This window comes from Andrographis paniculata, unplaced genomic scaffold (assembly GCF_009805555.1).
Source record: "Andrographis paniculata isolate CXL003 unplaced genomic scaffold, ASM980555v1 Contig66END, whole genome shotgun sequence".
NCBI classification, from domain to species: Eukaryota; Viridiplantae; Streptophyta; class Magnoliopsida; order Lamiales; family Acanthaceae; genus Andrographis; species Andrographis paniculata.
Window position 1 is genome coordinate 4,806,034 of NW_026137602.1, and position 14,025 is coordinate 4,820,058.

At 33.1% G+C, this 14,025-nt stretch overlaps 1 protein-coding gene and 2 long non-coding RNA genes across 4 annotated transcripts; 1 reads left to right on the forward strand and 2 right to left on the reverse strand.

The window, feature by feature from the left end:
- Nucleotides 1-408: 408 nt before the first annotated feature.
- On the reverse strand, nucleotides 409-10,262 carry LOC127262925 (uncharacterized). Of its 2 annotated transcripts, XR_007841327.1 has the most exons (7): nucleotides 9,841-10,262; nucleotides 8,424-8,829; nucleotides 7,007-7,412; nucleotides 5,797-6,202; nucleotides 5,188-5,390; nucleotides 2,152-2,557; nucleotides 1,606-1,948 (listed from the first exon to the last, which is right to left on the reverse strand). It is a non-coding gene; the product is annotated as an uncharacterized LOC127262925 (long non-coding RNA). The 2 variants fall into 2 exon arrangements; XR_007841328.1 differs by lacking the exons at nucleotides 1,606-1,948; nucleotides 2,152-2,557 and adding an exon at nucleotides 409-733 and having other exon boundaries at nucleotides 4,985-5,390.
- LOC127262926 (uncharacterized) lies at nucleotides 2,426-3,692 on the forward strand. The gene is made up of 2 exons (XR_007841329.1): nucleotides 2,426-2,521; nucleotides 2,725-3,692. It is a non-coding gene; the product is annotated as an uncharacterized LOC127262926 (long non-coding RNA).
- A 55-nt stretch (nucleotides 10,263-10,317) lies between the features above and the next one.
- Nucleotides 10,318-11,461, reverse strand: LOC127262924 (uncharacterized). Its single transcript, XM_051291796.1, has 3 exons — nucleotides 11,060-11,461; nucleotides 10,509-10,570; nucleotides 10,318-10,434 (listed from the first exon to the last, which is right to left on the reverse strand). Exons 1-3 carry the CDS (start codon nucleotides 11,432-11,434, stop codon nucleotides 10,407-10,409), a joined length of 465 nt encoding a protein of 154 aa, XP_051147753.1. The 5' UTR covers nucleotides 11,435-11,461; the 3' UTR covers nucleotides 10,318-10,406.
- Nucleotides 11,462-14,025: the final 2,564 nt, after the last annotated feature.

A 14,025-nucleotide genomic window follows, 5' to 3' on the forward strand; every position in this document is an offset into this window, starting at 1 on the left:
ATGATTCTATTACTATATGCAAAAAAATAAAATAAATGCAAAACGTAAATTAAAAGAAAAAGTAAGAGATACTCCCTATTATGGGTTTGGTCAATATCCTTCGAGTTCGAAGGATATTCGCGGATCCTCCCATCTCCCATGAGCTTTACCTACAAAATAAAAACACTTAAAAAACAAGTTAGTATAAAATAAATGAAAAGCGTAATTTAAAAGAAAAAGTAGGAGATACTCCCTATTATGGGTTCGGTCAAATATCCTTCGAGTTCGAAAAATATTAGCTGATCCTCTCGTCTCCCATGAGCTTTACCTATAAAATAAAAACACTTAAAAAACAAATTAGTGTAAAATTTAGGAGCAAAATTAATGCATGCAAGTCCCGGGACGTAAACATTATTCTATTACTATATGCAAGAAAATAAAATAAATGGAAAGCGTAAATTAAAAGAAAAAGTAGGAGATACTCCCTATTATGGGATATCCTTCGAGTTCGAAGGATATTCGCGGATCCTCTCGTCTCCCATAAGCTTTACCTACAAAATAAAAACACACTTAAAAAACAAGTTAGTATAAAATTTAGGAACAAAATTAATGCATGCAAGTCCCGGGATATGCAAGAAAATAAAATAAATGGAAAGCGTAAATTAAAAGAAAAAGTAGGAGATACTCCCTATTATGGGATATCCTTCGAGTTCGAAGGGTATTCGCGGATCCTCTCGTCTCCCATAAGCTTTACCTACAAAATAAAAACACACTTAAAAAACAAGTTAGTATTAAATTTAGGAACAAAATTAATGCATGCAAGTCCCGGGATATGCAAGAAAATAAAATAAATGGAAAGCGTAGATTAAAAGAAAAAGTAGGAGATACTCCCTATTATGGGATATCCTTCGAGTTCGAAGGATATTCGCGGATCCTCTCGTCTCCCATAAGCTTTACCTACAAAATAAAAACACACTTAAAAAACAAGTTAGTATTAAATTTAGGAACAAAATTAATGCATGCAAGTCCCGGGATATGCAAGAAAATAAAATAAATGGAAAGCGTAAATTAAAAGAAAAAGTAGGAGATACTCCCTATTATGGGATATCCTTCGAGTTCGAAGGATATTCGCGGATCCTCTCGTCTCCCATAAGCTTTACCTACAAAATAAAAACACTTAAAAAACAAGTTAGTATAAAATTTAGGAACAAAATTAATGCATGCAAGTCCCGGGATATGCAAGAAAATAAAATAAATGGAAAGCGTAAATTAAAAAAAAAGTATGAGATACTCCCTATTATGGGATATCCTTCGAGTTCGAAGGATATTCGCGGATCCTCTCGTCTCCCATAAGCTTTACCTACAAAATAAAAACACACTTAAAAAACAAGTTAGTATAAAATTTAAGAACAAAATTAATGCATGCATGTCCCGGGATATGCAAGAAAATAAAATAAATGGAAAGCGTAAATTAAAAGAAAAAGTAGGAGATACTCCCTATTATGGGATATCCTTCGAGTTCGAAGGATATTCGCGGATCCTCTCGTCTCCCATAAGCTTTACCTACAAAATAAAAACACACTTAAAAAACAAGTTAGTATAAAATTTAGGAACAAAATTAATGCATGCATGTCCCGGGATATGCAAGAAAATAAAATAAATGGAAAGCGTAAATTAAAAGAAAAAGTATGAGATACTCCCTATTATGGGATATCCTTCGAGTTCGAAGGATATTCGCGGATCCTCTCGTCTCCCATAAGCTTTACCTACAAAATAAAAACACACTTAAAAAAAAAGTTAGTATAAAATTTAGGAACAAAATTCATGCATGCAAGTCCCGGGATATGCAAGAAAATAAAATAAATGGAAAGCGTAAATTAAAAGAAAAAGTAGGAGATACTCCCTATTATGGGATATCCTTCGAGTTCGAAGGATATTCGCGGATCCTCTCGTCTCCCATAAGCTTTACCTACAAAATAAAAACACACTTAAAAAACAAGTTAGTATAAAATTTAGGAACAAAATTAATGCATGCAAGTCCCGGGATATGCAAGAAAATAAAATAAATAGAAAGCGTAAATTAAAAGAAAAAGTAGGAGATACTCCCTATTATGGGATATCCTTCGAGTTCGAAGGATATTCGCGGATCCCCTCGTCTCCCATAAGCTTTACCTACAAAATAAAAACACACTTAAAAAACAAGTTAGTATAAAATTTAGGAACAAAATTAATGCATGCAAGTCCCGGGATATGCAAGAAAATAAAATAAATGGAAAGCGTAAATTAAAAGAAAAAGTAGGAGATACTCCCTATTATGGGATATCCTTCGAGTTCGAAGGATATTCGCGGATCCTCTCGTCTCCCATAAGCTTTACCTACAAAATAAAAACACACTTAAAAAACAAGTTAGTATAAAATTTAGGAACAAAATTAATGCATGCAAGTCCCGGGATATGCAAGAAAATAAAATAAATGGAAAGCGTAAATTAAAAGAAAAAGTAGGAGATACTCCCTATTATGGGATATCCTTCGAGTTCGAAGGGTATTCGCGGATCCTCTCGTCTCCCATAAGCTTTACCTACAAAATAAAAACACACTTAAAAAACAAGTTAGTATAAAATTCAGGAACAAAATTAATGCATGCAAGTCCCGGGATATGCAAGAAAATAAAACAAATGGAAAGCGTAAATTAAAAGGAAAAGTAGGAGATACTCCCTATTATGCGATATCCTTCGAGTTCGAAAGGTATTCGCGGATCCTCTCGTCTCCCATAAGCTTTACCTACAAAATAAAAACACACTTAAAAAACAAGTTAGTATAAAATTTAGGAACAAAATTAATGCATGCAAGTCCCGGGATATGCAAGAAAATAAAATAAATGGAAAGCGTAAATTAAAAGAAAAAGTAGGAGATACTCCCTATTATGGGATATCCTTCGAGTTCGAAGGATATTCGCGGATCCTCTCGTCTCCCATAAGCTTTACCTACAAAATAAACACACTTAAAAAACAAGTTAGTATAAAATTAAGGAATAAAATTAATGCATGCATGTCCCGGGATATGCAAGAAAATAAAATAAATGGAAAGCGTAAATTAAAAGAAAAAGTAGGAGATACTCCCTATTATGGGATATCCTTCGGGTTCGAAGGATATTCGCGGATCCTCTCGTCTCCCAAAAACTTTACCTACAAAATAAAAACACACTTAAGAAACAAGTTAGTATAAAATTTAGGAAAAAAATTAATGCATGCAAGTCCCGGGATATGCAAGAAAATAAAATAAATGGAAAGCGTAAATTAAAAGAAAAAGTAGGAGATACTCCCTATTATGGGATATCCTTCGAGTTCGAAGGGTATTCGCCGATCCTCTCGTCTCCCATAAGCTTTACCTACAAAATAAAAACACACTTAAAAAACAAGTTAGTATAAAATTTAGGAACAAAATTAATGCATGCAAGTCCCGGGATATGCAAGAAAATAAAATAAATGGAAAGCGTAAATTAAAAGAAAAAGTAGGAGATACTCCCAATTATGGGATATCCTTCGAGTTCGAAGGGTATTCGCGGATCGTCTCGTCTCCCATAAGCTTTACCTACAAAATAAAAACACACTTAAAAAACAAGTTAGTATAAAATTTAGGAACAAAATTAATGCATGCAAGTCCCGGGATATGCAAGAAAATAAAATAAATGGAAAGCGTAAATTAAAAAAAAAGTATGAGATACTCCCTATTATGGGATATCCTTCGAGTTCGAAGGATATTCGCGGATCCTCTCGTCTCCCATAAGCTTTACCTACAAAATAAAAACACACTTAAAAAACAAGTTAGTATTAAATTTAGGAACAAAATTAATGCATGCAAGTCCCGGGATATGCAAGAAAATAAAATAAATGGAAAGCGTAAATTAAAAGAAAAAGTAGGAGATACTCCCTATTATGGGATATCCTTCGAGTTCGAAGGATATTCGCGGATCCTCTCGTCTCCCATAAGCTTTACCTACAAAATAAAAACACTTAAAAAACAAGATAGTATAAAATTTAGGAACAAAATTAATGCATGCAAGTCCCGGGATATGCAAGAAAATAAAATAAATGGAAAGCGTAAATTAAAAAAAAAGTATGAGATACTCCCTATTATGGGATATCCTTCGAGTTCGAAGGATATTCGCGGATCCTCTCGTCTCCCATAAGCTTTACCTACAAAATAAAAACACACTTAAAAAACAAGTTAGTATAAAATTTAAGAACAAAATTAATGCATGCATGTCCCGGGATATGCAAGAAAATAAAATAAATGGAAAGCGTAAATTAAAAGAAAAAGTAGGAGATACTCCCTATTATGGGATATCCTTCGAGTTCGAAGGATATTCGCGGATCCTCTCGTCTCCCATAAGCTTTACCTACAAAATAAAAACACACTTAAAAAACAAGTTAGTATAAAATTTAGGAACAAAATTAATGCATGCATGTCCCGGGATATGCAAGAAAATAAAATAAATGAAAGCGTAAATTAAAAGAAAAAGTATGAGATACTCCCTATTATGGGATATCCTTCGAGTTCGAAGGATATTCGCGGATCCTCTCGTCTCCCATAAGCTTTACCTACAAAATAAAAACACACTTAAAAAACAAGTTAGTATAAAATTTAGGAACAAAATTAATGCATGCAAGTCCCGGGATATGCAAGAAAATAAAATAAATGGAAAGCGTAAATTAAAAGAAAAAGTAGGAGATACTCCCTATTATGGGATATCCTTCGAGTTCGAAGGATATTCGCGGATCCTCTCGTCTCCCATAAGCTTTACTACAAAATAAAAACACACTTAAAAAACAAGTTAGTATAAAATTTAGGAACAAAATTAATGCATGCAAGTCCCGGGATATGCAAGAAAATAAAATAAATAGAAAGCGTAAATTAAAAGAAAAAGTAGGAGATACTCCCTATTATGGGATATCCTTCGAGTTCGAAGGATATTCGCGGATCCCTCGTCTCCCATAAGCTTTACCTACAAAATAAAAACACACTTAAAAAACAAGTTAGTATAAAATTCAGGAACAAAATTAATGCATGCAAGTCCCGGGATATGCAAGAAAATAAAATAAATGGAAAGCGTAAATTAAAAGAAAAAGTAGGAGATACTCCCTATTATGGGATATCCTTCGAGTTCGAAGGATATTCGCGGATCCTCTCGTCTCCCATAAGCTTTACCTACAAAATAAAAACACACTTAAAAAACAAGTTAGTATAAAATTTAGGAACAAAATTAATGCATGCAAGTCCCGGGATATGCAAGAAAATAAAATAAATGGAAAGCGTAAATTAAAAGAAAAAGTAGGAGATACTCCCTATTATGGGATATCCTTCGAGTTCGAAGGGTATTCGCGGATCCTCTCGTCTCCCATAAGCTTTACCTACAAAATAAAAACACACTTAAAAAACAAGTTAGTATAAAATTCAGGAACAAAATTAATGCATGCAAGTCCCGGGATATGCAAGAAAATAAAATAAATGGAAAGCGTAAATTAAAAGGAAAAGTAGGAGATACTCCCTATTATGCGATATCCTTCGAGTTCGAAGGGTATTCGCGGATCCTCTCGTCTCCCATAAGCTTTACCTACAAAATAAAAACACACTTAAAAAACAAGTTAGTATAAAATTTAGGAACAAAATTAATGCATGCAAGTCCCGGGATATGCAAGAAAATAAAATAAATGGAAAGCGTAAATTAAAAGGAAAAGTAGGAGATACTCCCTATTATGCGATATCCTTCGAGTTCGAAGGGTATTCGCGGATCCTCTCGTCTCCCATAAGCTTTACCTACAAAATAAAAACACACTTAAAAAACAAGTTAGTATAAAATTTAGGAACAAAATTAATGCATGCAAGTCCCGGGATATGCAAGAAAATAAAATAAATGGAAAGCGTAAATTAAAAGGAAAAGTAGGAGATACTCCCTATTATGCGATATCCTTCGAGTTCGAAGGGTATTCGCGGATCCTCTCGTCTCCCATAAGCTTTACCTACAAAATAAAAACACACTTAAAAAACAAGTTAGTATAAAATTTAGGAACAAAATTAATGCATGCAAGTCCCGGGATATGCAAGAAAATAAAATAAATGGAAAGCGTAAATTAAAAGAAAAAGTAGGAGATACTCCCTATTATGGGATATCCTTCGAGTTCGAAGGATATTCGCGGATCCTCTCGTCTCCCATAAGCTTTACCTACAAAATAAACACACTTAAAAAACAAGTTAGTATAAAATTAAGGAAAAAATTAATGCATGCATGTCCCGGGATATGCAAGAAAATAAAATAAATGGAAAGCGTAAATTAAAAGAAAAAGTAGGAGATACTCCCTATTATGGGATATCCTTCGGTTCGAAGGATATTCGCGGATCCTCTCGTCTCCCAAAAACTTTACCTACAAAATAAAAACACACTTAAGAAACAAGTTAGTATAAAATTTAGGAAAAAATTAATGCATGCAAGTCCCGGGATATGCAAGAAAATAAAATAAATGGAAAGCGTAAATTAAAAGAAAAAGTAGGAGATACTCCCTATTATGGGATATCCTTCGAGTTCGAAGGGTATTCGCGGATCTCTCGTCTCCCATAAGCTTTACCTACAAAATAAACACACTTAAAAAACAAGTTAGTATAAAATTAAGGAATAAAATTAATGCATGCATGTCCCGGGATATGCAAGAAAATAAAATAAATGGAAAGCGTAAATTAAAAGAAAAAGTAGGATATACTCCCTATTATGGGATATCCTTCGAGTTCGAAGGATATTCGCGGATCCTCTCGTCTCCCATAAGCTTTACCTACAAAATAAAAACACACTTAAAAAACAAGTTAGTATAAAATTTAGGAACAAAATTAATGCATGCAAGTCCCGGGATATGCAAGAAAATAAAATAAATGGAAAGCGTAAATTAAAAGAAAAAGTAGGAGATACTCCCTATTATGGGATATCCTTCGAGTTCGAAGGGTATTCGCGGATCCTCTCGTCTCCCATAAGCTTTACCTACAAAATAAAAACACACTTAAAAAACAAGTTAGTATAAAATTTAGGAACAAAATTAATGCATGCAAGTCCCGGGATATGCAAGAAAATAAAATAAATGGAAAGCGTAAATTAAAAGGAAAAGTAGGAGATACTCCCTATTATGCGATATCCTTCGAGTTCGAAGGGTATTCGCGGATCCTCTCGTCTCCCATAAGCTTTACCTACAAAATAAAAACACACTTAAAAAACAAGTTAGTATAAAATTTAGGAACAAAATTAATGCATGCAAGTCCCGGGATATGCAAGAAAATAAAATAAATGGAAAGCGTAAATTAAAAGAAAAAGTAGGAGATACTCCCTATTATGGGATATCCTTCGAGTTCGAAGGATATTCGCGGATCCTCTCGTCTCCCATAAGCTTTACCTACAAAATAAACACACTTAAAAAACAAGTTAGTATAAAATTAAGGAATAAAATTAATGCATGCATGTCCCGGGATATGCAAGAAAATAAAATAAATGGAAAGCGTAAATTAAAAGAAAAAGTAGGAGATACTCCCTATTATGGGATATCCTTCGAGTTCGAAGGATATTCGCGGATCCTCTCGTCTCCCAAAAACTTTACCTACAAAATAAAAACACACTTAAGAAACAAGTTAGTATAAAATTTAGGAAAAAAATTAATGCATGCAAGTCCCGGGATATGCAAGAAAATAAAATAAATGGAAAGCGTAAATTAAAAGAAAAAGTAGGAGATACTCCCTATTATGGGATATCCTTCGAGTTCGAAGGGTATTCGCCGATCCTCTCGTCTCCCATAAGCTTTACCTACAAAATAAAAACACACTTAAAAAACAAGTTAGTATAAAATTTAGGAACAAAATTAATGCATGCAAGTCCCGGGATATGCAAGAAAATAAAATAAATGGAAAGCGTAAATTAAAAGAAAAAGTAGGAGATACTCCCAATTATGGGATATCCTTCGAGTTCGAAGGGTATTCGCGGATCCTCTCGTCTCCCATAAGCTTTTCCTACAAAATAAAAACACACTTAAAAAACAAGTTAGTATAAAATTTAGGAACAAAATTAATGCATGCAAGTCCCGGGATATGCAAGAAAATAAAATAAATGGAAAGCGTAAATTAAAAGAAAAAGTAGGAGATACTCCCTATTATGGGATATCCTTCGAGTTCGAAGGATATTCGCGGATCCTCTCGTCTCCCATAAGCTTTACCTACAAAATAAACACACTTAAAAAACAAGTTAGTATAAAATTAAGGAATAAAATTAATGCATGCATGTCCCGGGATATGCAAGAAAATAAAATAAATGGAAAGCGTAAATTAAAAGAAAAAGTAGGAGATACTCCCTATTATGGGATATCCTTCGAGTTCGAAGGGTATTCGCGGATCCTCTCGTCTCCCATAAGCTTTACCTACAAAATAAAAACACACTTAAAAAACAAGTTAGTATAAAATTTAGGAACAAAATTAATGCATGCAAGTCCCGGGATATGCAAGAAAATAAAATAAATGGAAAGCGTAAATTAAAAGGAAAAGTAGGAGATACTCCCTATTATGCGATATCCTTCGAGTTCGAAGGGTATTCGCGGATCCTCTCGTCTCCCATAAGCTTTACCTACAAAATAAAAACACACTTAAAAAACAAGTTAGTATAAAATTTAGGAACAAAATTAATGCATGCAAGTCCCGGGATATGCAAGAAAATAAAATAAATGGAAAGCGTAAATTAAAAGAAAAAGTAGGAGATACTCCCTATTATGGGATATCCTTCGAGTTCGAAGGATATTCGCGGATCCTCTCGTCTCCCATAAGCTTTACCTACAAAATAAACACACTTAAAAAACAAGTTAGTATAAAATTAAGGAATAAAATTAATGCATGCATGTCCCGGGATATGCAAGAAAATAAAATAAATGGAAAGCGTAAATTAAAAGAAAAAGTAGGAGATACTCCCTATTATGGGATATCCTTCGAGTTCGAAGGATATTCGCGGATCCTCTCGTCTCCCAAAAACTTTACCTACAAAATAAAAACACACTTAAGAAACAAGTTAGTATAAAATTTAGGAAAAAAATTAATGCATGCAAGTCCCGGGATATGCAAGAAAATAAAATAAATGGAAAGCGTAAATTAAAAGAAAAAGTAGGAGATACTCCCTATTATGGGATATCCTTCGAGTTCGAAGGGTATTCGCCGATCCTCTCGTCTCCCATAAGCTTTACCTACAAAATAAAAACACACTTAAAAAACAAGTTAGTATAAAATTTAGGAACAAAATTAATGCATGCAAGTCCCGGGATATGCAAGAAAATAAAATAAATGGAAAGCGTAAATTAAAAGAAAAAGTAGGAGATACTCCCAATTATGGGATATCCTTCGAGTTCGAAGGGTATTCGCGGATCCTCTCGTCTCCCATAAGCTTTTCCTACAAAATAAAAACACACTTAAAAAACAAGTTAGTATAAAATTTAGGAACAAAATTAATGCATGCAAGTCCCGGGATATGCAAGAAAATAAAATAAATGGAAAGCGTAAATTAAAAGAAAAAGTAGGAGATACTCCCTATTATGGGATATCCTTCGAGTTCGAAGGATATTCGCGGATCCTCTCGTCTCCCATAAGCTTTACCTACAAAATAAACACACTTAAAAAACAAGTTAGTATAAAATTAAGGAATAAAATTAATGCATGCATGTCCCGGGATATGCAAGAAAATAAAATAAATGGAAAGCGTAAATTAAAAGAAAAAGTAGGAGATACTCCCTATTATGGGATATCCTTCGAGTTCGAAGGATATTCGCGGATCCTCTCGTCTCCCAAAAGCTTTACCTACAAAATAAAAACACACTTAAAAAACAAGTTAGTATAAAATTTAGGAACAAAATTAATGCATGCAAGTCCCGGGATATGCAAGAAAATAAAATAAATGGAAAGCGTAAATTAAAAGAAAAAGTAGGAGATACTCCCTATTATGGGATATCCTTCGAGTTCGAAGGATATTCGCGGATCCTCTCGTCTCCCATAAGCTTTACCTACAAAATAAAAACACACTTAAAAAACAAGTTAGTATTAAATTTAGGAACAAAATTAATGCATGCAAGTCCCGGGATATGCAAGAAAATAAAATAAATGGAAAGCGTAAATTAAAAGAAAAAGTAGGAGATACTCCCTATTATGGGATATCCTTCGAGTTCGAAGGATATTCGCGGATCCTCTCGTCTCCCATAAGCTATACCTACAAAATAAAAACACACTTAAAAAACAAGTTAGTATAAAATTTAGGAACAAAATTAATGCATTCAAGTCCCGGGATATGCAAGAAAATAAAATAAATGGAAAGCGTAAATTAAAAGAAAAAGTAGGAGATACTCCCTATTATGGGATCGGTCGTCCGATCATCCGGCCATTTTCTCTCGTAACCATCTAAAAAGATTTAATATAAATATTAGTACGTATGTATGCATAGGAAACAATAAAATAAAATAAAAATCACTTACCTTGGGTTTGAAATGGAGTTCGAATGATTTGCGCGGATCCTCTCGTCTCCTATATGCTTTACCTACAATAGAAAACATTTAAAAAACAAGTTAGTATAAAATTTAGAAATAAAATTAATGCATACAAGTCACAAAACAACAAAATGTTACCAATAGTTGTGTTATTATTGGAAGTTGGAACCCCTCAACCAAGTCATGCTTACAAAATTTCCATAAATCTTAGCTAGTATTTTGTTTTCCTTGAAGTGGATCGAATCGAGTAATTAATCGAGAAAGAAATATGTCTTTTGCATCTAATAGCCTCTCGACACTCAATCAAAACATAATGAACAATAAATAATATATCAAGAATAATAATACTTAATAATTTCTTAAGAAATTAACCAACAACCGTATGTATGCTCTAATAATTTCTTTTTCTTTTTCATTTCATCATTATTATTTTATTTTTGGACCGCTGTGTGTAAATGAATTCCTGAGGGCTTAGGGCATTATCAAGAATTGAAATTCTTGATCGAATAAAAAAGAGAGTAAGGAAGAAATCATCTTACCATCATCCTCTCCTCTTCCACGATCTTGATTCTTGAACTTGAACAGGGAAGTTCCGCAATCTTGATTCTTGAACTTGAACAGGGCAGCCTACCATGGCGAGAGATTGAATTGATTATTGAAGATGGCTGCGAGTAGGCAGAGGAGGAGGAGGAGTGGTGGCGCAGCCATGGCCGGAGAGACTTGGGAAGGGACAGAAAGTGGGTGTATCCGTTGAGAGAGGGAGAGGGAGAGGGAGAGGGAGAGGGAGTGAACAGGGCAGTTCCACAATCTTGATTCTTGAACTTGAACAGGGCAGAGCGCGAGAGATTGAATTGATTATTGAAGATGGCTGCGAGTAGGCAGAGGAGGAGGAGGAGGAGTGGTGGCGCAGCCATGGCCGGAGAGACTTGGGAAGGGATAGAAAGTGGGTGTATCCGTTGAGAGAGGGAGAGGGAGAGGGAGAGGGGGAGAGAGGAATTAGCGATTGAGGATCAAACTGGGTGTATTCTTTCTTTCTTTCTTTAGTTGTTTTAAAATAATTTATAGTAAATTAAAAAATATATAGTTTTTATTTGTTAGTAAAAATATATAAAATAATTTTGATATTTGTATTTTACGTATAAATTAATTATATATTTATAATTTATATAAATATTAAATATATTTGATTACCTTCACTATAATAAACAAAAATATTTTTAAATTTATTATTATATGCTTAAAACATAGTTTGTTAAGTTTAATTTCAGTTAATGGAAATTAAAAAATTAAATTTATAAATTTAATTTTGGATCAAATAAAATCAATTTACAATGTAATTTATAAATAAAACCAATTTACAATGTAAAATGAATTTTTTTATTTCTCACAAAAATGTTGTTTAAGCAGAGTCAATCAGTTTAGTAGAACTTTTTTTTTTATTATTATAAATGAATTAATAATATTATTTTAGAAATATATACATTAAACTGTATAGAGATATACTAAAGATTTTTGAGCTATATTTTTATATTTAAATTGATTTTTTTTAATGAAAATTTCAATATTTTCTTTTAAAAGCAGCACATAATATACATATATATATATATATAATTAGTCAAATTTTATTCTATAAATAATTTTAACAATTTCATAGTTCAAGTTTGAATTTTCTTTTAATTTCATTTGCCTTAGTACGACTACGGGTTATTGTTCAAAAAGACCGAAAACCTGAGATCCAAGCTTATACAGATGCAGACTGAGCGGGAAATCCAATAGACAAGAGGTCAACCCCCGGATATTTTACACTCGTTGGAGGGAATCTTGTCTCATGGATAAGTAAGACACAAAGGGTTGTGTCTCTCTCGAGTGCAGAAGCTGAGTTCAGAGGAATTAAAAGTGGACTTACAGATATGCCGTATTTTCTGTGACAACAAGGCTGCAATTAGTATATCGGAAAATCCAGTACAGCATGACAGAACCAGACATGTTGAGGTTGACTGACACTTCATGACGCTACCTTTTGTGCGATCAGAAGATCAACTGGCTGACATCCTTACCAAAGCAGTAGATTCCAAAAGTTTCACAAGGGTTCTTCACAAGTTAAGCATCGAAAGATCCGTCGCTTCCCTTGAGGGGGGGGGGGGGTTGGTTGGAAAAAAAATCATAACAATTAGAATATGTCAAAAATCAATCAGAAATAAATTAGAGTGTAAATTTATTTGTTCCCATAAAATTGTAATCACTTCTCTATGAAAAGAAGTTGTATAGAAGATTGAAAAAGAATATATAAAAATACAAGAGCAAATTAATCCCAAACCCAATGCTGCCGGCTTTGAGACATGACTACAAACAATAATCCATTAATAAAAGCATGAGATCTCAACAGACAGTGCTGAATATGATATGTATTAATAACTCAAACAAGCCACTCATAACTCTCTCTGTCTGTGCAGTAAGTAAAAGATCGACATGACTTTGGTACACGGCATATGGCATACAAGTACGTACTTACATACTGAAAGCATACAGGTAGTAGGGAAACCATCCCTAAAGAAAAAAAACTTAAGTGAAGAAACTCGACCAGACCTTCAAGGGAAGGCTTGCCTGGCTGACCACCAATTGTGAATAAACCTTCACTACTGGTAGTACATAAGCTGCTGCTGGAAACCGCCATCGTATATTGCTTGGCTAGCAGTAGGAGGCATTCCCTTCAGAGCATGCTGTCCCTGTGGATGCATGAGAGGATGAACCCCGGCCGTCTTACTCATCGCCAGTTGTCGCTCGTATGCTAAAATGTCAACTGCAGAGATTCCTGGCAAGGTGGCAGGAGCAGGTGGAGGAAAATAATTTTTTAATATAATATGTAACAAAAAAAATATATTTGTGTAATTTGATGTTTTAAGAGGAAATTTTTTAATGAAAAATATTTCAAAAGAATATATCCTACCGTATAAATTTTTATATTTGAATTAAAATCGATATATTTTAATTATATTATTATTATTATTATTATTTTAGTTGCATCAATTTTTTTAAATTCAAAATATTTTTTTTAAAAAAATATAAAAAAAATAAAATTTTATATCAAAATAGAAATTTACACGGCCATGTACAATTATACATGGCCGTGTAACAACATAGTCATGTATAATTGTGCACTGAAATATACATGGTCGTGTGATAACATGGCCGTATAATTTCCAAGTCATATGCCACGTCAACTCCGTTACGTCCACGTCAGCAATTTCCATTAGTTTTTTAATGGTAAGAGCAAAATTGACTGAAATTATTTTTAATGAGACCAAAATTGATTGAAATGGTTTATAACGAGACTAAAATTGATGAGTTTTTTTTTATATTGAGACTAAAATTGATTTTTTTTTTCCTATTTTTTATTAAAAAAATCCAAAAAATTCTAACAAATTATATTTAAATGAAGTCTTATTATATTTTATTTTTATTGGTAAACGTCATTCTTTTAATATGTATACATAAATTTTTTAAT

Bases quoted from the DNA above. Each gene is read 5' to 3' on its own strand.
- LOC127262924 (XM_051291796.1), bottom strand. From the start codon at position 11,434: ATGGCTGCGCCACCACTCCTCCTCCTCCTCCTCTGCCTACTCGCAGCC. The intron at 10,571-11,059 runs GTAAGATGATTT...TTTCTATTGTAG, and splicing joins TGGAAGAGGAGAGGATGATG to GTAAAGCATATAGGAGACGA. The intron at 10,435-10,508 runs GTAAGTGATTTT...AAATCTTTTTAG, and splicing joins AACTCCATTTCAAACCCAAG to ATGGTTACGAGAGAAAATGG.